The 24,372-nt window shown below is 44.9% G+C and overlaps 1 protein-coding gene across 1 annotated transcript in view; it reads right to left on the bottom strand.

Moving 5' to 3' along the window:
• The window catches only part of TAF1B (TATA-box binding protein associated factor, RNA polymerase I subunit B), a 43,905-nt gene extending 19,771 nt beyond the window's left edge, over positions 1–24,134 (bottom strand). The window contains exons 1-8 of the mRNA XM_087823898.1: positions 24,117–24,134; positions 22,868–23,146; positions 21,769–21,856; positions 20,407–20,504; positions 19,102–19,197; positions 17,599–17,752; positions 12,025–12,181; positions 6,223–6,322 (exon numbers count right to left, since the gene is read on the bottom strand). Of these exons, the coding sequence (XP_087680024.1) occupies positions 6,223–6,322; positions 12,025–12,181; positions 17,599–17,752; positions 19,102–19,197; positions 20,407–20,504; positions 21,769–21,856; positions 22,868–23,146; positions 24,117–24,134 (990 nt within the window). The remainder of the gene's footprint in view (positions 1–6,222; positions 6,323–12,024; positions 12,182–17,598; positions 17,753–19,101; positions 19,198–20,406; positions 20,505–21,768; positions 21,857–22,867; positions 23,147–24,116) is intronic.
• Positions 24,135–24,372: the final 238 nt, after the last annotated feature.

Below are 24,372 nucleotides of genomic sequence, written 5' to 3'. Positions count from 1 at the left end.
ATCCAGAACAATTAGGCAGGGAAACAAAATAAAAGGCACCCAAAACAGAAAGAAAAAAAATAAAACTGTCTCCATTTTCAGGATGACAGGAAATTATACATAGAAAACCCTAGAGACTCCACCAAGAAACTGTTAAAACTAACATATTCAGTAAAGTTTTAGGATATAAAATCAATATACAAAAAGAAGTTGTGTCTCTAACAATGAGCTCTAAGAAGAGAAGAAAATGATCTCATTTGCAATTGTATCAAAAAGAATAAAATGTCTAGGAGTAAATTTAACAAAAGAGGTGGACGATTTGGACACTGAAAAGTATAAGACATTGATAAAAGTACCTGAAGAGACACAAATAAGTAGAAGGATACCCTGTGCTCATGGATGGGAAAAATTAATATTGTTAAAATGTCCATACTATCCAAAGCAACCCACAGATTCAATGCAATCCCTATCAAAATTCCAATGGCATTTTTCACAGTAATAGAAAAAACAATTCTAAAATTTGTATGGAACCACAGAAGACCCCACACAGAAGGACAAAGAGAAAGGAGAACAAACCTGGAGGCATCATACTTCCCAATTTCAAACTATATTACAAAACTATAACAATCAAAACAGTATGGTATTGGCATAAAAACAGACACATGGGTCAATGGAACAGAACAGAGAGCCCAGAAATAAACCCACACATGTACAGCCAATTAATTTATGACAAAGGAGCCAAAAATGTACAACGGGGAAAAGATAGTCTCTTCAAAAAATAGTGTTGGGAAAACTGAAGAGCCACATGCAAAAGAATTAAACTGGACCACTATCCTATACCATACACAAAAAAATCAACTCAAAATGGACTTATATTTAAGACCTAAACCATAAAACTCCTAGAAAAAAAGCAAAGGAGGGAGGCTCCTTGACATTAATCTTGGCAACGATTGTTTTGGATTTGACACCAAAAGCAAAGGGAACAAAAGCAAAAATAAAGAAGTGGGATCATGTCAAACTAAAAAGCTCCTGGTTGCCAGAGGCTGGAGGTGGGGAAAATATTGGGAGATGTTGGTAAAAAGGCACAAACTTTCAGCTGTAAGACAAATAACGTCTGAGAATCCAATGTAAAACATGATGACTTTAATTGATAACACTGTATCATATGATTGAAATTTGCTAAGACAGAATTTAAATGTTCTTACTAGATAAATATGTGAGGTGATGAAGTGTTAACTCAATGGGGGGAATCCTTTCACAATATACTCATATATCAAATCAGTATGACATACAACTTAAATATCTTACAAGTTTGTCAATTATACCTCAATAAAGCTAAAAAAAATACAAAAAACAAAAACAAAAACAAACAAAAGAAAGAAATAAGGCAGGTCTAAAGAAAATGAAACAGCATCTTTAAAATGCTGAAAGAAAATACAAACCCAGAATTCTATATACTACTAGTGAAAATGTCTTTTCAAAAATGAAGGCAGTCCCGGCTCAGCGGTTGAGCATCCACCTAGGATCCAGGAGATCACGGTTCGATTCCTGGTCAGGGCACATGCCCGGGCTTTGGGCTTGATCCCCAGCCGGGGAGTGCAGGAGGCAGCTGATCAATGACTCTCATCATTGATGTTTCTATCTCTGAAATCAATAAAGATATATTTTTTTTAAAAAATGAAGGCAAAAATTAAGACTTTTTTAGATTAAGAAATGCCAAAAGAATTTATTTCCTGTAGATCTATACTATAAAAAATGTTAAAAGACTTTTTTGACAGGAAGAATGCCAGAAATATGTGAGTAAATATAAAATAGTTTCTCTCATTTTAATTCCTTAAAAAGACAGTGACTGTTTAAAGCAAAAAGAATCCCAATGTATTGTGGGATTTGTAACAAGGTAAAAGTAAAATGTTTGAAACTAAAGGATCAGAGGAGGAAAATAAAGTATATTGCTGTAAAGGTCTTACACTATACAGGTACTGGTACATTATTATTTGAGGTAGGCTGTGATAAGTTAAAGATGAATACTGTAAATTCTAGAGCAACCACTTAAAATAGAGGTATAATTAATAAATCAATAATGGAGATTAAAGGGAACCCAAAAAATTTTAATTCAAAAGAAGGCAGGAAGAGGCGAAAACAGAATAAAGACTAGATGGAACAAATAATAGTAAGATGGTAGATTTAAACCCAACCATATTTATAATTATATCAAATGTAAATGGTCTAAACACTTTAGTTAAAAGGCAGGGATTATCAGATTGGCTAAAAATAATCAAGACTTAACTACATATTATCTACCAAGCACCCATTATTTTTGTTGTTGTAAATATGTCTTTATTAATTTTTAAAGAGACAGGAAGGGAGAGGGACAGAGAGAGAAACATCATCAATCAGCTGCCTCCTGCACGCCCCCTACTGGGGATTGAGCCTGCAACACTGGCATGTGCCCTAACCGGGAATAGAACCAGTGATCTCTTGGTTCCTGGGTCGATGTTCAACCGCTGAGCCACACTGGCCAGGCCCAAATACCCATTTTAAATATAACGATAAAGATAGGCTAAAGACAGGCTAAATATAAAAAGATTGGGAAAAGGTATATTGTGCAAACACTGATTTTTTAAAAAGTTGAAGTGGTTACATTAGTATCAGACAAGGTAAATGTTAGAACAAGAAATAGTACCAGTATTACAAATCTTGTCTCCAATTGTAAAAACTTAGGAGAGGCAGAAAACAGTTCAGATTTGATCAAATACTGAAAACACAGTATTTCAGGCTGAAACCCTGAATCATCACCAGAAATGCATGTGGCCATAATAGCTAGAGGCACTTCTTACCACACTGCCCCTAGAAAGACAGTGCAAATCTTAACTAAAAACTTGAGGGAGGCTTCTGAGAAATGTGAGCCACCCTGGTATTACAGGAACAGTCTCTGGATTCTGCACATTCTATGTCACCGTTGCAGTCATTTAAACATTTGGCAACAACAGGATCCATTACTATTTGAAAGGATACAGAGAATATATTTTTAGAATATTATTTTTATAGAGTGAAACTTGAATGTCTATGTGAATATTATAAAGTGAAACCAAATTTCTTAATCCAAAATGCAATTCCTGGTTAGGTACCAATTTTAAGTATATAACCTGAGCCCAGGAAGCAATATCCTTTGCAAGAAGCTGAATTTATGGTAATCAAAATTTTAAGACACCATAATGAAAAACAAGTCATATCCATAGATTTCCTGGAACCTACTTTGAGAAAATTTAGAAATGGGTGCATTCAAAGGTTTGATTTTAACAGACTTTTAAAATGAAAACTTTATTTTCCAAAAAATGACACGGTTTCTCCTCCAAGCAGCTTGGTTACCCCCTCCGTCCCCGCCCAGAAGAAAAGCTCTTCCTCCCAGGGGCCTGGAGGGCAGCCTATTAGCATCTGAATGTCCACAATGTGCCTACACTTTTATTTAATATATTATCTCAAGTAATCCTCATCAGAACCCTAATGAAGCAGAGGTATACTTATTCCCAAGACACATTTCTTGGTAGGCAGTTTCCTTATTGGAAAAATAAGAAAAGTAAACGGAGTGATGTTTAAATTTCCCCCCAGCTTTAATATCCCACAGCTCTATAAAAAATTCTGGAGTCTATTCCTGAGAAGCTTACAATTAAAAACTGTTAAAGACAACTAAGTAATAATTTTAGGCATCAGAAAAAAGTGCAAATAACCTCCACCAAGCAAAAATGATCCACAGAAACTGGACGGTGAACAGCTCTGAGAATCGGGTTAGACCTTAGTCAGCTAGGAGGGAAGATAAGGAACATACTAGGGATGGGGAAACAGAGGAAAGACAGAATTTTTTATTAACCAAAACTGAGTTGGTAGTTGTTGCTGAAATGGTAACTCGGTTCCATCAGTTCCTCTAGGAAAAGAGAACAAATGTAAAGACACACACCTAGAATTGCTGAACCAGATGTCTTCCTTCCAGCAGACCATTTAAACAAGGCTCAGATGACCAGCCATAAACAGTTTTTAGCAGCTACATGTAAAATGACTAATGAATTATACAGATTTTAAATCAATTACTTTAAGAAAAGCTTCTATGTGACAGTTTCGGGGTAGCAGCAGTAGTGCCCAGACTTCCTTCGTTGTGCATGGTGGCCACTTGAAAACATGGCACCCAGTCGACCTCAAGTCAGGCTGGTTCCGACACTAAGGCCTGGTGTTATACTCTTCCCAGCCAAGAAAGGTCTCCAGAGGTGCTGGGGGCATCTTATACCTGTGTCTTCCTCCTCAACTTCACCCAAGTTCCACCACATCTCTGACAAGTTAGCTGGGGGCCTGGCGTACTGACTGAACAAGCAGGATGTGTCCTGTCTCCAGTCCTCTAACTCCACCGTCGCAGCCCTGCCCAGGCTGAGAAATAGACTACCCTGCCTTTTATAAAGGTCCGCCCTTCAGGAAGGCTGCTGCAGTCAGCCAGCCTGTGCCTCCTGCCAGCTGCATGTCTGCGCCACCCCACTGTCACTACTAACTGGACCACCCTCCAGCTGGCTCCTCTACCCCATGCATTCTGGTCCTGGATGCCATCTCTGCCACAGGGCTACCTTGTGGCTTCAGTAACCACTCTGGGGCCCCTTGTTGCCTCCACAGCCTACTCCTACTTCCTGCCTTTGCTGCTTCCTGCCCCACCCCTCACCCCGCCCTTCACCCACCCCTCATCGATTGGTATGGTCCCTCTTTTTTGTCTCGTTCCAAACTAAGGCTGCCTTGGCCGTGCTGGACTACATTCAGAGTGAGAATCCAGGCAGTTACCTAATATCTGTCTCAGTGTCCTTGTCTGTAAAACAGGGGTAATACTACTACTGTATACTTCACAGGGTTGGTATGAATAATAAATAAGCTCACAAAGTCTTTGAAACAGGGCCTGGTCCATAATAAGCACTCCCACTGCTAATGTGTCTCTTGTTTTTCCAGGTCAAGTGATGGCTGCAGCTTTACCTCCTTCCCCGAGCTTCCCACGACGGGCAAGGGCAAGCACATTTGGAACTCATCCTATCTCTCCTGGGTATAAATAAACAGTGACTTAAAGAAGCAGCCCTGGGAACCCACCCCCACACTCTGCATTCCCTAATCTACAGGAACTGCTCTGGCTCAAGCTGTTCTGAGGGTGGAGCCATTTGACTTAAAAATCTAATGTTCTCTACAAATCATTCACAGTGACCAATATTCTAATTCAATGCAAAATGCTGCTAATATTTAATAACCTTGGGTGTAAAATGTTATGGTATGTTGCAAATGTATTTATCTCTGGTTCCAGTCATTCATTTCCTTCTGGCTCAATGATTCACAGTTAGCATGTTACACTGTTATATTTCCACAGCAGCTGTTTAGTGTACTAAAGAACTCGGTGCCAAGGAGGGCAGAACAGCAGGCAAACAGAGCAAAAGCATGAGCGTTCCAAGTCTGAGACCACCAACCGCATGAGGGGGCAGATCACTCCACCTTTCTGAGGCACTTGCTCGTACGTGAAATCAGGATAAAGTGAACCATAATTACCATGCGGGGCGTAGTAAGGGCCACACGTCTCTCTCAAACTAAACTGCAAACAATGTGAAGGTTGTGGAGATGGGGAGGTCTATGAGATAACGGCTTAAGTGGAAGGCGATGCTTAATGTGAATGCTGTTTAGTAAATGGAGACCTTCTGATGGTGAAAAAGTGAAGATAGCCTTTGAGTATTAAAAACAGTGATAAAGACTCATGACTAAAGGATGGAAGCCCTTCCACGGGAGACATCTGAAAAGGGGTCTAGAAAGACTCATGCAAGCCAAGGACTTAAAATTACTGCCTCTTGAAACAAGATGGTAAAGTTCTTTTACATTCTCCAAAGTAACATAGTGTACAAATAACAACCAAAAACATTTTATAGAAAATTTGAAATTACTTAAAGGCCTTTATACAGAACTTTTGAAGTTTAGTCTCAACAAGATGCCTTTTGCAATGCACACACCCTACAACTGTATCCTGAGGATGACCTACAAGATGACAGTGGCCACGAGGAAAATAAAAATAACAACTCACTCTTCACTAATGACGACTAACGTTCCACATCTGGACAGAACATAAACTAGTAACATTTTAAAAAACTCTAACACCAAACAAGAAGTCAGACAAAGAAAGTCAATCACGACACCACTCTTGTGTCTTCTGAGTGACCACAAAGTAAGGAGAAAGTAACTTACCTCTATGGCAAAGATGCCTTTGTCACGCCCATACAATTTCATCTCTTCCGGAAAGTGCTGGAAAGCATTTACGTACGGGATATGGCCCTCTTCAACAAATCTATGTTTTTAAAAGGAAAGAGTTTCAATAAGAGATATGTGCTGATTCAGCAAAGTAATCGAAAGAGTGGACAATGTTGTATTTCAAAGACAAGGTAAGAATCAGTTGAGTTGTGTCATCATATTTTTAAGGTGATAAACCTGAAAATACCTATTATCCTCTGTACCCATGTGTGGAGAAAACAGCTAGCCAATTATCTAATGATCTCTTGAATTTCTGATTGAATAGATGAACGTTTCTCGGAAGCATACATCCTGTTTGTCACTTGCCCACGAGGCTTGAGGGCACAGCATTCCCTCTCTCCCATCTCCCTTGCAGGGCGGGCTCCTACTCGTCTTTTAAGTCCCTTCTTTAGGGAGACCTTCCTTGATCCCCATTTTCCTTGTTAGAGCACCTCCCATGGCTATCCCTGTCCCCCACCTGTGACAGTGCCTGGCAGATGACTGTTAGAACAATGAAGGGAAGGGACCCTGCCCGTTTGCTTACCACTCCATCCCAATGTCTGGTACACAGTAGCTGATCAAATATTTTTGAATAAATTATTGAGTTTGAAGAAAATAGCACATATATAAAAATGAACACGTATACCTATTTATTTATAATTAATACATTAATTCAATAGAAATTTATGGAGTACTATATACCTAGCACTATTCTAGGCTGTGGGGCTACAGCAGTGAACAAAACAGGTTCCTAAGAAGTTTACATTCTAGCCCGGCCGGGCGTAGCTCAGCGGTTGAGCGTCGACCTAGGATCCAGGCGATCGGGGTTCGATTCCCGGTCAGGGCACATGCCCGGGTTGTGGGCTTGATCAATGACTCTCTCCTCATTGATGTTTCTATCATTCTCTCCCTCTCCCTTCCTCTCTCTGAAATCAATAAAGATATATTAAAAAAAAAAAAAAAAAAAAGTTTATATTCTAGTGAAAAGAGAAAGATTACCAACAAGACAAACAAATGAAATGGTAGAAAAAATGGTAAAGAGACCAATAAAGTAGGAAAGAACAGAGAATGAGAAACGGGGGCATTACAACCTGTTAAAAGAAAATAAATCTATATATATAAGATTTTTTAAATAAGAAAATTGTTAAGGAAAGTAAGATAAAGATGGAATAAATTAGCATAATAAATATTTTGCCTCAAAGTCTGTTTTTGGTAGTTAGTGGTTGAAGACCAATACTGATTCAACTTTAATTCCAAATTAAAAATGTGATTTACCTTTTTAGTCTCCTGAAAGATGAGAATTAACGTAAATGTTATGTAAAAATGATTTTTTATGAAGCTTAATGATGAAATAGGGTTCATTAGAGCAGTCCTACCGGGAAACCCATCTAGGCTTCCATTAGTTATGTAAAGTATCTGTGCACAGCAGTCAGTATTCATATTATTTTGGAACTACTTTTTTTATATATTTAATATATTTTTTTATACAGGATATATTGCATGCTTATCACTTTTATAACGATCTAGTATTCCATGACATTAATATATTCATACTTTATTCCCCTATCTGAAATATATCTATATGTATGTACAAGCCGGCACCGTATGAAGCACCAGGAGCTCAGGGATAAACAAGACGTGCAGAGCCCCCGCCATGACGCAGCAGGTCGGACAGGCAGCCTGCAGGTGAGTCGCGCCCCAGGAGCACCCAGCGCTGTGGGAGCAGAGGAAGGAATGAGAGACCTGCCCGGGGGAAAGAGACGTGTGCACATAGCAGTTCTCGGGCACCTGGGGTTTTAACAACTTTCACCATTTATAAATACTGCTGCTCTTTACCTCTTTCCAAAGTATTTTTTCTTTTTGAATTTGAATTTCCTTTTAGGAAAAATATATACTTTTCAAAAAATATATACTTTTCCAGTCAAAGTTCTGAACAACCACCTGTTTCCCTGGTTAAGTATGACCAGGTGGGTTTTGGATCAATCCAAGGAACTGACAGAGGAATGCCACAGACTAAAACACTCCCACCCCACAGACCACTGCTCTAGCCATGTCCCCTGGAAACACTGTCTCTATTCTAACTTTATTATACTTTTCAAAAGTTTCAGTCTGTGACACCGGAAATTTAACAAACTGGTTCTTCACCGCAGATGACGTGCGAAGCGCTGCATTAGAGTTAGGTCGGGTCTACCTGCAAAACACACCTGCACCCACTCACCCGGTTCCACTTCTATCACCACCACCGCAGTCCCAGCCCATCTCCTTCCTGAAGTGTAGCGAAGACCACGTGGTCTCCCTGGAACCCGCCTCCCACAGGCGCCTGATGACCAGGTCTGCCTCTCCTGCTCACCTTCCAGGGGCTTACTTTACCATCCCACTCCTAGTGAGCATGGGGTCCTTTTGGAGTGAGGAATAGGTCATGGAAATAGAGAGAGATGGTTTCACAACCTTGTAAATACCCTTAAAACCATGGAATTGAACTTTAAAAAGGGTGGATTTTATTGTATATGAATTATATCTCAACTTAAAAAGTCCAAACTCCCAACTTGGCTTACAAAGATCTACCTGTGGCTTCTGCTTAGTAGGTCCCCGCCCTCACCCCCTGACTCCTTCACATTCCCTTACTCCGAACACCAGCTCCTCTGCTCCCTGATCGTACGAACTTTAGGGCTTGGCACCAGCCACCTCCCTCCACCTCCAACGCTGGTGCTTCTGATATTCACCTGCTGGCTCTACTTTCATCGCACGTGCAGCTGAGACCCCACCTTCCCAGGGAGGCCATCCCCAGCACCCGCCTAGCAGCCACCTAGTCATCCTCTGTCAACCAACCTCAGTCTTCCGCACAGCACCTCACTGCCTGATCACTGCTCACGTATTTACATATCTGCTCTGTTCCCTCTCGTCTTGAACTTCACAAGAGCAGGACTTGATCTCTATGGCATCTCAAGGAAAACACCTGCATATAATCGATATTCAGTAAACATTTGTGGAATGAATACATGTTGGCTTTTTTTTTTAAGATTATTTTTTTTAATCCTCACTAGAGGATACTTTCTCCATTGCTTTTCAGAGAGAGTGAAAGGGAGACAGAAACATCGAAGTGAGAGACACATCCATTGGTTGCCTCCCGCACTCACCATGACTGGGGCCAGGAATAGAGCCTGCAACCGAAGTATAGGCCCCGGGCCAGAATCGAACCTAGGACCCTTCAGTCTGTGGGCGGACACTCTAACCACTGAGCCAAACCAGCTAGGGCTATGTTGGCTATTTTTTCTTATTACTGTTACTGCTAGGTAGGCAGGGTCTTTAAAGGCTTTTTAAAAAAATTAACATCAGAGAGAGGAAGGGAGAGGGAGAGACAGAAACATCAGTGATGAGAGAGAACCAATTGTCTGCCTCCTGCACGCCCCCTGCTGGGGATCAAGCCCAAAACCCTGGCATGTGCTGTCACTGGGAATTGAACCACGATCTCCTGATTCACGGGTGGACTCTCAACCACTAAGCAACACCGGCCGGGCTTAAGGGTTAATTTAAGGGTTATGAATTTATCCTGAGGACCATGGATGCTGCTAAAGGATTTAAACAGGGAGGCATGTAGGATCAGTATAAGATATATAGGTATTGTAGCCAGGCCCATCATGTAATCTCTTCAAATCAATGTTCTTTAAATATTTTTTCAAAGTTTGGCAGTAGTTCTCAATTTAGCATCTATAGGAATCTCTTGGAGGGCTTCTTTACAGAGATTGCCATCCCATCCCCAGAGTTTCTGGTCCAGAAGGTTAGAATGGCCCAAAGATCTGTATTTCTCACAGGTTCCCAGGTGACGCAGCTGGTCAGAGGACCACACTTTGCTAATCTGGACTCAGAGCTTTTTCACTGAGAAGAGCAGGGAAAGGGGACATTCTCTTTTCCTATTACTTCAAGCATTTAAGCTCTGTCCCCAAATTTGTGTGTGCACGGAGCAAAATAGAAGCCCTCCAGCTAGAGATTCAATCTCCTTGAAGGTGCAGTAAATTCCCCTTGGAGGGAGAGGAGGAAGGAGGGGAGGGCGAGGGAAGAGAGGGAGACAAAAGTGTAGGGTCTCACCCTCAAGCTCCCAACCACATACAATATTCTCACTGAGAAGAATTTCAGGTAAAGGTGTTTTCTCCCTCTCATTAGATTTCTAGGAGGGCTTTGTTATCCTCTCACATACTGCCCCGGGTAGGGTGGCCCTTTATCCAGCGTCACTGACATGATTAGGTGGCTGTGTCTGTAAGGTCCCTCTGGTTATGGAGGAAATGGAGAGAGTGGCACAAGACTGCAGGCACAGGTTCAGCTGGGCAGTTGCTAAGAAATCCAGGTCGAGACAGAGACGGAGGGAATGGGGACAAAGAGAGGAAGTTTCAAGAGTTGCTGTGCCAGTGTGACCAACAGGACGCATGTGCAGACGAGGAAGGGCCAAGGGTGGTTCCTTGGCTCTGGACAGGACAAGGGGGCATGGTATTTATGAGGACAGAAAACACTGGGCAGGGAAGGAGCAGGTTGAGATGAAAGATGAGCCTCGTTTAGTCCTGCCGATCTCAAGATATCGTAGAGACATCCGGGAGTATCCAGTAAGCAGCTGTACATACAATGTCCATGGGTCTGGCCCTCAGTGAACAAGTCTGGGCTGGAGACAGAACCTTGGGAGTCATCATCCAGAGACGGTAATTACAGCCTTGGGAGGAGATGAGCTCACCCAGTGAGGGCACTCGGAGCAAGATGTGGCTTCAACTCAACAGTTAAACCCCCTGAATCACAGATGATCAGCACGCAGAGCTCATCACATCTGAGAAGAGCCTTGTTATTTGGATGATGTGGCCTAGTTCAAAGGTACTAACCTCGTTCACTGGAGGCATTTTATTTAATCAGAAGGCCTAGTGCCAAGGATGGAGGAGGAGGGAGGCAGAAGGATGACGGCAACTGGCGCCGAGCCTCACCATGCGCCAGGCCCTGATCTGCAGGGTGTCAGATGGGACTGATGGGAAGTGGCTGCACCCAGGGAGGTAGATGTTATTGTCCCCGCTTTACCAATGAGGAAACAGAGGCAGAGAGAAATTAAATTTCAATTAAAACTCTCAAAGTCAGGTCACATACAAGCAACAGAGCCCGGAGCATGGTTCTGGACGTGTGCTCTTACTCTACACACTGATTAAACCCAATGTTATTAATTAGAATGCATAAGCAAGGGGAAAGTTAATACATTAATGATCTGGCATATTTTCTGTTTAATAAGAAATTCTTATGCACTATGCTGTAATTTACTCATTAAACACAGAACCCTGTCGATTACCTTGAAAAATGTAAATGCCAACTACTACAGAATAGGTACTTCCAACAGTTTTGTCTCCAATGTTGCTGTATAAACACAGACACCCTGTGCTTACCTCTTGTGCAACTACATTAATAACCATTTGCCAGTGTAAAGGTCATCTGTTCATCTCCCCGAGAAATAAAACCACTACTTAAATGTCACTTTTCATCTTCAAAGCACCTCACTCACAGTTGGTAATTAACTCCCCAGCACCCCCATAAGGCAGGTACTATTCCTTCCACTACACGATACGGAAACCAAGGTGAATTTCTAGCCCAGGGAAGTGTCAACTTCAGAAGAGAACTCAGGCACCCAGTCTTTCCAGCCCCTTCCCCAATTTAAGCCTCCTGTACCATTCCAGGTATCCCAAGGCTGGGCCCTAGTTCACACGGGCAGTCAGCAAACATCCCAGAGGCCTGGCTTACCTCAGGAGGTCGGAAAGAGTGACTGTCTCTCTTTGCCACAGCAGCGACAGGTAGCAGAAAGCAAGCGTCGCCGGCACAGTCATCTTCACAATCCCCTTCCCCTTGCGCAGAGAATATGCAACTCCATCAAGGGATCCAGAGCAGACGGAGGCCATTTCTTAGGGGATAGATGGAGATTTTTGTAAAGTGCAAGCAACTAGTTAGGACAAGCAGAAAAGTAACAAAATCCAAAGAGGCATTTTAAAAATCTTAAATTCAGGTTGTAATGGATAAAATCTTTATAAAGAGCAATTTGGCAATGAAGCCATGTCGGTGTAAGAGGAAACTGGCCCAAAAGGTGACTGTCAGTTCTTTGTGGGAGTTGGATGAACTTGGATACTAAAGAGGGATTTGACCTGTCTGAATATTTTCATAGAGAACATGAACAATTTTTCAAATAAATAAAAGGGTACACAATTACAAAGCAAAGAATGTCTCTCCTCTGCGAGGCTCTGCAAACACTGGCCAGGGCGGAACCCCCTCCCCGTCCCATCCTCCGGCATCCTCTGCCCCGGGGATTGGTTCTGCTCACTCGCTCACTCAGCACTTACTCATCGCACTCTGTGCCCGGTCCAGGTCTGGGGGAGGGATAGTGGACAGGGTCTCATCTCTGTTGGAACTTACATTCCAGTAATGGGAGATGGTCAATAAACAAAAGAAAATTACAACTGGCAGATGGTGGTAAATGCTACATAGAGAAACAGCAATGGAGGGGCACACAGAGATAGCGATGGGAAGGGAAGAGACTGCTCTTGTACATGGGGGGGGGTCAGAGGAGCCTCTGGGAAGGTGACATCTGAGCACACCTGAACAGATTCAGACAGAAGTCCTGAGGCTCTCGGGGAGACCACCAAGTGCGCCAGCAGGAGTGAACTTGAAGGACAGCAAGAAAGCAGTGGGCTGAGCACACCGTGGGTGAATGGAAGTGGGAGATGACATGGGGTGAATGAGACAGCGTATTATGTGAGGTTCTGCAGGTTGCGTCTGTACTTTGGATTTTATTCTATGATGGTATGGTAAGAGGATTCTGGAGACTGTTAAACGAGAGCAACACGTGTGTTTTTATAAAGGCCCCTCTGGCTGCTGTTCAAGGTCTGGGGGAGTGATAGTGGGGGGTTACAGGAGGGTGGGAGTGGACCCAGGACACCACTATCCCAGGAGAGCCGAGGGACTGGAGCAGCAGCATTGCAGGTGGTGGGAACAGCTGGATTCTGAACATGTTTTGAAGAGTCAAAGCTTTCGCTAAAGGCCTGGGTGTGAAATATGAGAGAAAAAGTGAAGACGAGTGTGCTTCTAAGGTTTTTGACTGAACAATGAGAACAGAGGAGCCATTTATTGAGACCAGGGAGATGGCAAAAGAGCAGGTTTGATGGGATAAACCAGGTATCAGGAGTGCACATGGTGAGTGAAACAAGTATTAAATACACAAAAGTATGAAGTGGGCAACTGAGTATAAAAACCTGTAGCTTAGAGGAAAGCTGGGTTAGAGGCAGGAAGTGCGGTAGTCAGGAGGCAGCTGGTGTTTAAAGCCAGAAGTGAGGATACATAGAAAGCAAGACTAGGGATGACCCCAAGACGCCACACTTTCTTGGACAAAAACTCTCCAAGTTATTCCTCCAAAACCGCTTTCCCAAACTTGTGGGCCCTTCCCTCACTGCCTTGGTCAGTAACTGAGCTCTCCTTGTTCCTGTGCACTTACTGTCCGCTCCTCCCACCACCATCTCAGCACCTTGAAGGCAGGCAGCCTGCTCACCAGTGTGCCCAGCGCGCAGAACAGGCCCGAGCACGGAGCAGGAACCCAACAATACTTGGTGAAAACAGATCTTGCGGTTCTACCTCTAAGATGTTCATCCTAGTGAAATGATTCTCAAATGTGCGAAGATCCAGGGTGAAGGCCTGTTGTGGCAGCTCTGCTTATGTGGGAAAAAGGTAAACCCCGCCCCCCAAAGAAAGATGAGCCCAAGAATAAACAACGTGGAAAGGAGACAAGAGCAGTAATGTTTTAGAAGCTGGGAAGCACATGGACAAGTACTCGCTACCTCAGCAGTCCTGAGAGCTGCGGTCAAAGCCAGGAGCAGGGAGAGCCAACCACCACTCTACCTCTGCCCTGGGGACCTCTAAAGCAGGCTCAGGAATTGGTTAAACCAGGCGCCCTGGACACGGGGTGAGGGTTGGACTAACCCCAGGAGGATTGCTGGGAAACCTGACTGAGAAGCAGTAGACATTCAGATTCCCACCCCAGCGCCATGCAGCCAATTGACTGTCCGCCCCAATCCTGGCAGAAAAGTGGACGTTTCTCCTCTAGGGAGAGTAAAAGGGAGGGTCTCTGGACTAGGGACCCTGAGTCACACACACAGTTGAGAGCAGGGATATCTTACAGAAAACAGGAGGAGTGAAAGTTTTACACATGAAGCCTTGAGACAACCCCCACTCCCTGGGGCCCTCTTCTTCCCGCCCACTTCCCAGAACAGCCAGCATTACACCCTCCAACCAGAGGACTCCAAGAGATTTCTGTGCAAAATCTGATCAGCTCCAGGGAAAAGATTTCAAGATGATAATTTGGGAGATTCACTAAGAAAATAACCCAGCTAGATCACCCTCTCACCAGAGCAGAGCTGACTACACTCGCCATGGGTACAAAGTTTCAAATCACCTTTTTAGTCTCCACTCCTAAACAGGACCAGTCACCTCGGGCTCATGAACACTGAAGAAGGCCTCTAACAGTCACACATAGCTTTACAAGGATGCATCTGAGAACACCACGGAGGGCACTTACACAAACCTGGACGGTATTCCGTCCACTGCACACCTAGACGTGCTGGGGCAGGGGGAGGGCGGCACCCATGGAGGGGAGGAGATCTCAGCAGGAAGAGGGAGAAGGGAGGGAAGAGAAAGGCAGAGCAGAGATCAAAAGAGACCCAGAGAGATTAAAGCTTGAGACAAGAAATGAAAGGGAGAGACACAGAGCCTGAGAGGGAGAGATAGAAATGAGACAGGGAGGAGGGGGAGAGAGAGAGAAAAGCAAGGAAGAGAAGGGAGTCTGTGTGCAGTTGTGCATGCAGGGGGAGTGGGCTGGGCTCCCTCCTCCCCAGCGGGTCTTCCCTTCCCCCCACCTCCTGGTCTCAGCCTCTGCAGGTGCAGGGCAAGTTGACAGCATGTGGAGCCGGCCCCTCCATCTGAACCACCCAGAGCTAGAAGTGAACTCAGTATCAGTGGGGGCCAGCCCCTCTTTCCCACCCTGCAAACCCTTTTCTTATAATCCATTACAACCTATGGGACTGCGGTGTATATGTGGTCGCCCAGTTACCCAAACGTCGTTATGGGGCCCATGACTGTATAAAAAGCAGAGGCTGAAATAATCAAATCGGGGAAAATATCATTAGCATCCTCAGCAAAATAAGATGCTCCACAAAAATGAGGGAATAAACCAGAAAAGAAGATGAAATGGGACCCGGGAAATAAGGAATTTAACGAAGGAGAGGTGACAGAACAGTAGAGATCAGAAAGACGGCGGGCCACAGGCCAGAGAACACCAGCCTGGACCGGGGCCCGTCAGAGGCTGCAGAGTCCTCCAGAAGATGAAACTGACGGAACCCCTACAGAATGGGGAGGCTTTTTCAGAACTGGAAGTGTGAAGACACATTAGTGATAAACCACAGAACACTAATAAACAGAAAACTAAACACAGACGACAACACCACCACCAGAAACGCCAGAGGACACACGGAATGTGTAACCACGGAAGTTATGCGGCTCAGTTCTGAGTAGCACTTAAACACTTACAATAACTTAAGCAATAAACATTGATCTAGTAAAAATTGTAATTATACTGGGGGGACAGAGAATGAAAACGAGGCACAAAAGGGAGTGGGGGGCAGCGGGAGAGCGCCTCTGGGAGCAGGCCATTTAGGGGAAACTGACTACAATTTATTTTTACTTTTACAAATTTCTTATAACAAGCTTTATAAATATATTTGAATTATATGCATGCAGAATTTTGATTAAAATGTACAGAATGAGGACATAGTTCAGTGTTTTGCAAAAACAGAGTAAGAGAACCTCCCCCTCCCTCTACGCACAGGACGAAACTCAGGACCGACCTTCGACAGCAACAGTGGTTACTTCCTGGTGGCACACAACTGCTAACTTCATTTTCTTTGTGATTGTCTGTATTTTATAGTTTTGTAACAGGCGTTATGTTAATAGTGACTTTTTTTTTAATCCCCACCCGAGGATATTTTTTCTACTGCTTTTCAGAGAGAGTGGACGGGAGGGAGGGGGAGGGGACGGACAGGAGGGGAGGGGGAGCGAGAGAGAGAGAGACAGACATTGACGTGAGAAGGACACATCTATTGCTTGCCTCCAGCATGTGCACAACTGGGGCCGGGGATGGAGCCTGCAACCAAGGTACGTGCCCTTGACTGGGAATCGAACCCGGGAGCCTTCAGTCCACAGGCCAACACTCTAACCACTGAGCCACATCGGCCAGGGCAATAGTTACTTTTAGTGTAAAAACTAAAATAAAGCTCTAAGGATCATCATTAACTACAAAATAAACCCACAGAAAGGTAGCATAGGTAAAGGACTGTGATGCTTTAAAGGGCTGGGAGGCTTCAGAGTGACAGTCCCCTGGGAATGTCTGAGCTTAGGCTGCCGGAAGCATGGGGAGGAAACTCAGAGAGCCACAGCTGCCCAGTCATTCTATGGTTGTAATGTCTTTACTTCTTGGACAGGGCAGTAACTTATCTGATATGTTACAGTGCAGTCTAGCAAGAAATGCAGATATGCTGATAAAAGACATTTTTAATCTATGAAGGGCAAGGGGCTGGCAAAGGAGGAGTCCATACAAGAAATGTTTTGTTGAAAATTTTACGTAACCACACTTAACCCAGATTTCAACAATATGTGACACCAGAGGGCTTAGAAGCCACCTCCCGAAGAACCCTGCTGACACACCAAGATCCCAGGGATCTGTAATAAAAGCCTGGGCTGTTCTCTGAAATGTTTCCCACCATGGTTTTTTTTAATGTAGTTTGGAAACAACAAAAGTCATGAATAAATGCTTTAGGAAGGTCTATACCTGTAACCTTAAAATAGAATCCTTATCTATTTTAAATTATGGAGTTAATTTAAAATTAACACCACATATAATGAGGTTTTATGCCACTTGCTTAGAAACTGGGCATCTTTGACTCCTGTTGACCTCACCATGTGGCTAAGCTCTATCATTTCTCTGCAGTCACTTTTCTCTGGAAATTCTGAGCCCACACATATAATGATCTTTACTGAGTTGACCTCCTTCTTTCTGGATCCACTCACTATTTAGCTCCCTTCAAACATCACACAAAAATACTCATGTGGAGACAACGGACCTCCTTAAAAATCACACTAAGACTTCATTTAACTTGCCGTTTTCTTCGCTGTGTGATTTCGCTAGGCCAACTCCCTTCCTTGGAACGTGAAGAGATTAGACCATGTTGTTTCCAAGATGCGTCACCAGCTTTCAGACTCTAGGTAGTTTAGTCTCCTTTTTACCTGACTGTGATGCTCTGCTGGTGGGCGAAGGCTTCCGAGCGGGGACATTGGGCTGAGACTCTGCTCCACTTTCAACGCAGGAAGGGACACTGAAGTCACTCAGCAGCTCAGGCTCACTCTCCCACTCTGAGTGACTTGGATTATCTCCCAGGACCTATTTGCAAAATAATATAAAGAAAGTTGCATAGAAATTTAAAACTGCAATTAATTTCCATGAACTTAATTCCTGACCATCACAAGCACCATAAAGAAACCACTCTGGACAATTGCCATTGCTCACTGAGCCCGAGACCCAAAGACCTTCCCTGGGCCACAGCTCCCAGGCAGCTTCCCGGGCATTTCTTGGAGAAGAGCTGTGGACAAGGGTGAGCCAGGACACCACCGGGCTTCCTTCTCCCTGGAACTACCATCTCTCTTAGATCTCATATCCACAACACAGTGTCGACAATGACTTCACACACACGGCCGCCTCCCTTTACCAAGTCTACCTGGGAACCGTTGCTCCGTGTCTTGCTAACTCCATTCCTCCTGCCTGGACTATACTCCCTTCTCCTCTCCAGCTCATTAGTGATGCTATCACACCACCCTTCCAATGGCCTTCTTCAGTCATTTCTCATTTCCTCGGACTCCTGCGGCACTTACTGTTTAAAACACTTAACTGAAAAGGGTATACTATCTCACACCGTTTAACTTTTCACACATGTATTGTTGGAATGGTGGTTAAAATGTCCCTAAGAAAGAGCAGCTGGCCCTGGCCAGTGTGGCTCAGTTAGTTGGGCACTGTCCCGTGCACCAAAGTGTTGCCAGTTTGATTCCCGGTCAGGGTACATGCCTGGGTTTTGGGCTCAGTCCCCAGTGTGGGGTATGCAGGAGGTGGCCCATCGATGTTTCACTTGCACTGATATTTCTCTCTCTCCCCCCTCCTCTTCCTTCCTCCCTCTAAAATTCAATAAAAAATCTTCAGTCCTTGAGAGTAAGTATCAAAGTTCATCCAACTTGCCTTTCTCAGCACTGGCATCCTCCTGACCCCAAATAAAAGATATCACGGCACAGTTATAAAGCAGTCAAAGCAACTACTATAAATATAGCTGCTCTGGGGGATGGGGAGGGGGATTGTGAGGCACCCAGACTTATTTTTCTTCACATACAGGCTTCTGAGAAGAAATGACAACTGAGCTGAATCTTGAAATGCCAGGTAAAGGAAGCAGGTATTCCAGGCAAAAGGAAAAACATTCAAAGAAAATTTTAATAGTACAATTATAGATACTCCTTAAGCTTCTATTTAGAACTTAACCAAGTATTTCTTTGTCTCAACTAGTTAAACAAGAAGTCAAAATCAATTACGGAGTCTAGAGCTGTGGCCTTGCCCTTCCGGACATAAGAGCAACAACCTCATTGACAATCCTCCGATGAACATCACGAACCCAGATGAGGCTGAGCCTGTCTCCATCTCAACACCTCACTGGTGTATCTTTCTTCCCCACTTCTCGGATTGTGATTTACCGCAGCTTTCCTCCTACTGGTGTAAGCCGGATTTTCACAATATGCCTGCTTGCTCTTCTGAAGGTAGCGCTTCCAGAGGTTATGTAAAACCCGATTCTGCGGTGGAAGGAAATGAGTGAGAGTCCCGGTTATGGTGACAAATACACTGGCACATCTAAACACAGAATCTCTGTACGTGTTGCCCTCCAATTCTGTGTTCTTACCTACTTCCCTTAACCAGCAGTCTCACCAAATGCACCACTGTCACATACACGCTTCTGGTGTTTCATGTTTTTGAGTTTCTAATTCCTATAGTGTCCCTATCAGGGCAGGCCAGCGTCTTCTCAGCCATGCATGGTCTAGAGGTCACCTGGTTCAGCTGCTGCAACAGCAAAGGCTCCTCTACAGACCTCTCCTTGGTGACTTCAGTCCAGACTGATCTCCCTCCCTTCTCTTTTTGCCCTTAATGTCACTTATGAACATACTGTTGTATGATTTGTTTACTCATCCCACCATGCACAAAACCCTTTCTCCAACTAGGCTGGCTCCTCACACTTGGTTTCCAATGATGGACGTGAAGCAAGTGCATGGTAACTACTGTTGCTAAATAACTGGCTTTTAAAGAATTGTTGAAATGGCTTCAACTAGAGGAGGAAATAGGAAATTCAAGTAATAGGGATACTCCTGAGAGGCAAGAGTCAACATATGGTTCCTGGACCAGCCATATCAGGGACTCCTGGGAACTTGCTAGAAATGCAAATTCTTGGGCCCTACTCCAGACCTGCTGAACCAGAAGCTCTGGAATGGGGCCCAGCGATCTGTGTGTTAACAAGCCCTACAGGGGATCCTGACACAAATTCAAGTTTGAGCCCCGCTGGTTTCATGTATCCCTCCCCAGAGAGCACTCTGGACCGCGAGTCCTGATAGGTGCTGCACACCCCCAAGGACTCTGCTCTCAGATTGTGAAGAATGCACAGTACTGCACTCCGTCCCCTCAGAAACGAAACAAGCACATGAACACATAAAGGCTCCAGCGAGTCTGCAAAGTTACTTGTTTTACTTTGTTTAAGCCAATGTTTCCTACATATCTGACAACAAACCTTTCTTATTTTCTTTTAGCTACACTGCTTATTTACATCCTGTAGGATGCATTTTGGGAACTGCTGGTCTAATGAAAAGATTAAAGCAAAATATCAGAAAAAGGGTTCTTCTGGCAGCCCCACTGCTTCACTGGTAACTCCACTTTTCGCCTTAGTTTCACTCCAAATTTCACTGCTCTTCAAATGACAAACTGTAAAGTTGACATCTAGACACACATGGTCTCACCTTTAATTCTGGGCCGACGCCCAGGGTCTTCAAGGCTTCTGCTTGTTGATAAAGGATGTGCTGGAAACCTTCACACACGTACCAATCCCAGCCTTTCTCTGAAGGACAAATAACAGGTTTCAGATATGTGCATTCCTAATTCACCCACTGTGTGCTGCGCCACGGTTACAGTGGAGTTTTACCTAATTGACTCACTGTGCTGCTCCACAGTTACAGCTGAGTTTCACCTAATTGACTCACTGTAGCTGCTCCTCAGTTACAGCTGAGTTTTACCTAATTTACTCACTGTAGCTGCATCTCAGTTACAGCTGGGTTTTACACATTGCAACTGGAATTTTTTTGTATCCCTGTATAGGATTTCCATTCTTACATTCTCTTGTTTCCACATGGCAAATTTGTTTTTTTGGTTTTTGTTTTTTTTTTAAATATATCTTTATTGATTTTGGAGAGAGGAAAGGAGAGGGGGAGAAAGAGAGCGACAGAAACATCAATGATGAGAAAGCCACTGATCGAGCCCGCAACCCAGGCATGTGCCCTGACCGGGAATCGAACCCCGATGGCCTGGATCCTAGGTCGACACGCCTGGCCAGGCACACATGGAAAACTTGTAACAAATGTTAAAGCTAAACATTATTTTTATAACTGATCAGATTTTATATCATGTGTGCCCTTGGAGCTCCTCATGCAGAAAGAGCTGTAATAAGTCTGGTTTCAGACTCAAGCATCTGGTCCTAAGTCATTAGTCACAGAACTCAAAAGCGTCAGAGAGACTTCACCTCAGATTCTTCTCAATAGTGGCTAATTATACACACTCACTGGATTAATGAAACAGCCTACCTTTCAAAGCACACCCATGCTGAGGCTATTTTAAGGGAAAATAATCTTCCCTATTTTAAAAGGGTGTGTTCAAAATTCAGTGTGAGAAATGGATTTCTAAAAGTTGAACGTCAGGTTTAACGTGCCTAACCTGACAATTCCAGCTGAACCATTTCAGAAAAAAAGCATTTCCCTCTGAAGCACAGAAAATCATATTCATGACAGATGACAAATAAAGAATAGGAGAATATATGACAACAGGTAAGAGGAGATATGCTCCTTTTGTTATTATTTCTTTTTGCATAATAGTTGCTCCATCGGAAAAGCAACTCGACAATAAGTAGGGTAAAGAAGGACATGCTTTAAGACACCTGCTTCCAATCTTTCCATCAATCAAACCTACTGCAATCCCACTGTGGACTGATTGCCTGCTTAAAATTCTGGCAGCTTCTTTAGATCTATTTAATATTCCATTCCGCATCCCCAAATCACAAAAGTGAAAATCATGACTGAAGAATGCTTAGCACACGTGAAGAAAGAGCTTACCAAGTTTTTTTTTTCTTTTAAGTCCCCGGTTGATGGCTTGTATTTTAGTATTAGGAATAGCCTCAGTGTTTAAAACTTCCTTGGATCTCTGCAAGAAACAGAAACATACCATTAGAAAGATAGCTTTACATCTCTCTAAATATATTTCCAAGCATCTTCTGGAAAAACAACGAACCAAATTATGAGTGCCAGAACCAATAAAGATAACATTTTGGGAAAATTACATAAATTGGAACATTCTAGCCTTCTTGTTGCTCTCTCATTCAAAATTACTCAGTACCTAAAACAGTGCCTGGAATATAGTAAATACTGAATAAATGCCTGCCAAATGAATATACTTTTATTTCAAATCACTTTTTAATTTTTCAAATCAAACCTAAAGTCAAATATATTCATTTTTTCTGCACCCAAAACCTACTTTGGAATTAAAATAATTTCTGTATTTATTGCAATCAGCAACGCCTAAGCTACAGATCTTACTGTTCTGTATCTGAATAATACTCTAAAACAGCTTTACTTATGAAATTATAAAAGTACTACGTTTTATTTTTTATCAAATTTATAGGATTTTGGAATGACTAAATGGTGAGTATAGTTCATCCCAAAGTCTTCAATTTCAAGTGCTGTCAGGGCCTGGTACCTAAAATATTCCAGCTCTCCCTCTCTCTCCGTCTCTCTCTCTCTCTCTCACATACACACACACAAGCATTGTCTTTTTTTACTTTACAAATGTCTTTGATTGCATGTATATTTCCCGTTACATCCATTTTCCAAACCTCTAAGCTACCACAACACATTAAAAACTCTTATATAAGTATTAAAAAGAAATGCATCCTATTGTAAGTACAATTTTAATTATTTCCCTTTAGTCTGAATCAAGAAATCATTTATATATATGGCCCAACATCATTACAAAAACTCATGGTAAATCTAATTTACAAATTCCTTCGCCCTTGTGTGAGCCCCTGAAGACTGCTTTCATTCTTGGCATTGGGGCACTGCAAAATCGATAAAAATAGATCAATTCTTTGTCCCCTATCAGGCTGAAACTGCAACTTTTAAAATATAAGCACATCCATAGGCGAGACCTGTTACTTACTTCCGTAACATTGTGGCAAGAAGTACAGTAATATTTGCCTTCATCAGTAAGACCCCACGAGACAGCAGCACACTGAGCACAGCGCTCTCTGAACTCTTTCTGCAGGAGGAGAGGAAACCGCGTTCGGTGAGTGGTACCTAAGCCCTGCGGCTCTACCCGGGAGATGACAAAGTCACAGAAACCGGGAAGGATGCGCGAGAGGCTCTCGGCCAGCGACGAGCGCAGCGGTTCCCTTCCTTGACCAGTTTGAAACGGAGTTAAACGGCTAGAGAAAAGTTCCTAAAATATGCAGTGGGTGAGGGGGGAAAGAAACGGAGAAAAGGTGGTAGGAGTAAAACGGGAAAAAGTCGCGTAAATGCTGCGATGAAAAGAAATGACAGGATTTAGGCAGAGGGAAGGCTCAAAAAAATGGGCAGAGCGCGCCGCCCGGAACCCCCTCCGGACCGCGCCGGGCGGGCTGCGCGCGGGGGAGCCAGGCTTCCACCCGGGGGGTCTCGGGTCCCGGTTTCCCCATTCTAGGGAGTTCCGGCCGTGCACGCGCCCCGCACGCGCCCAGAGGCCAGGACCCCACGGGGCGCCGAGGGGGCGGGGGCGTCAAGGGGGCGCGACCCCCGCTCGCCGCGCGGGGCTCAGGCCCAGGCAGGGCGCGCGCGTCACCGGCCCGGCCCCGCCCCCGACGGACGCCGCGGGCCCTCCGCGGAGAGAGGCCTTCTGCTCCCACCCGGCTTCCGTCCACGCGCAGACCCCCCCCCCCCCCGGCCGCGGGCCCCCGTCCTCCGCCCTCCGCCCTCCGCGTGGGACGCGGCGCTTCACAGAAAACTTGAATACGGGTGGGACGGGGCGCCGGGCGGGTCCCGGCGGGCTGACTGCCACTCCCTGGGAGTGTCCCCGAGCCCGAGCCTGGAGCCCCTGCGCCGGACCGGGGCGAGGACTCCCGCGGGGTCCCCGGGGGCAGTCGGGTCCCGGCCCGCCCGCCCCCCGCGGCGCCGCAGGGACCCTGAGGGCGGGCACCCCACGAGCCCGCAGCGTCATCCCCCGCCGGGAGCACGCCCTGCGGGCTGTCGCCCCACGCTCTCCACCCTCCGCCTCATCCCGCCGGAGGCTCCGGCCTCCTTCCCGCGAACACGCTCCCTCGGCCGCCCGCAGCCTCCCGCCCCGCCCCGCAGCCAGCGGCGGCCTGCAGCCCCTTCTCCCCGGCTTCGCTCCTCCCGCCCCGCGGTGCGGACGCGCCGGCCCGCCGCCCGCTCACCGCCTCCTCGAGGTCCATCACCGCGCTGCCGCCCCGGCCCGTTACCCGGGCAGCGAGCGCAGCTTCCGGGAGCGGCGGAAGCAGCTCGCCGGCCGGAAACCGAGACCCTAACTTTGGGTTCCGGCCGTCTGCGGCAGCGGCGAAGCCTCTCCACTCGCTCCCGGCGGAGCTGGGCTAATCCTGCCTCCCGCCGCCAGAAGCACCCCTTTCCGAGTCAGGGTAACTAAACGCACCCGGAACAAGCGGGGCGGCGCTA

The sequence above is a fragment of the Miniopterus natalensis genome, chromosome 13, assembly GCF_054644295.1.
Source record: "Miniopterus natalensis isolate mMinNat1 chromosome 13, mMinNat1.hap1, whole genome shotgun sequence".
Classification (NCBI taxonomy): Eukaryota; Metazoa; Chordata; class Mammalia; order Chiroptera; family Miniopteridae; genus Miniopterus; species Miniopterus natalensis.
The sequence above is the reverse complement of the archived record's forward strand: the minus strand, read 5'-3'. Positions and strand labels throughout refer to the sequence as shown.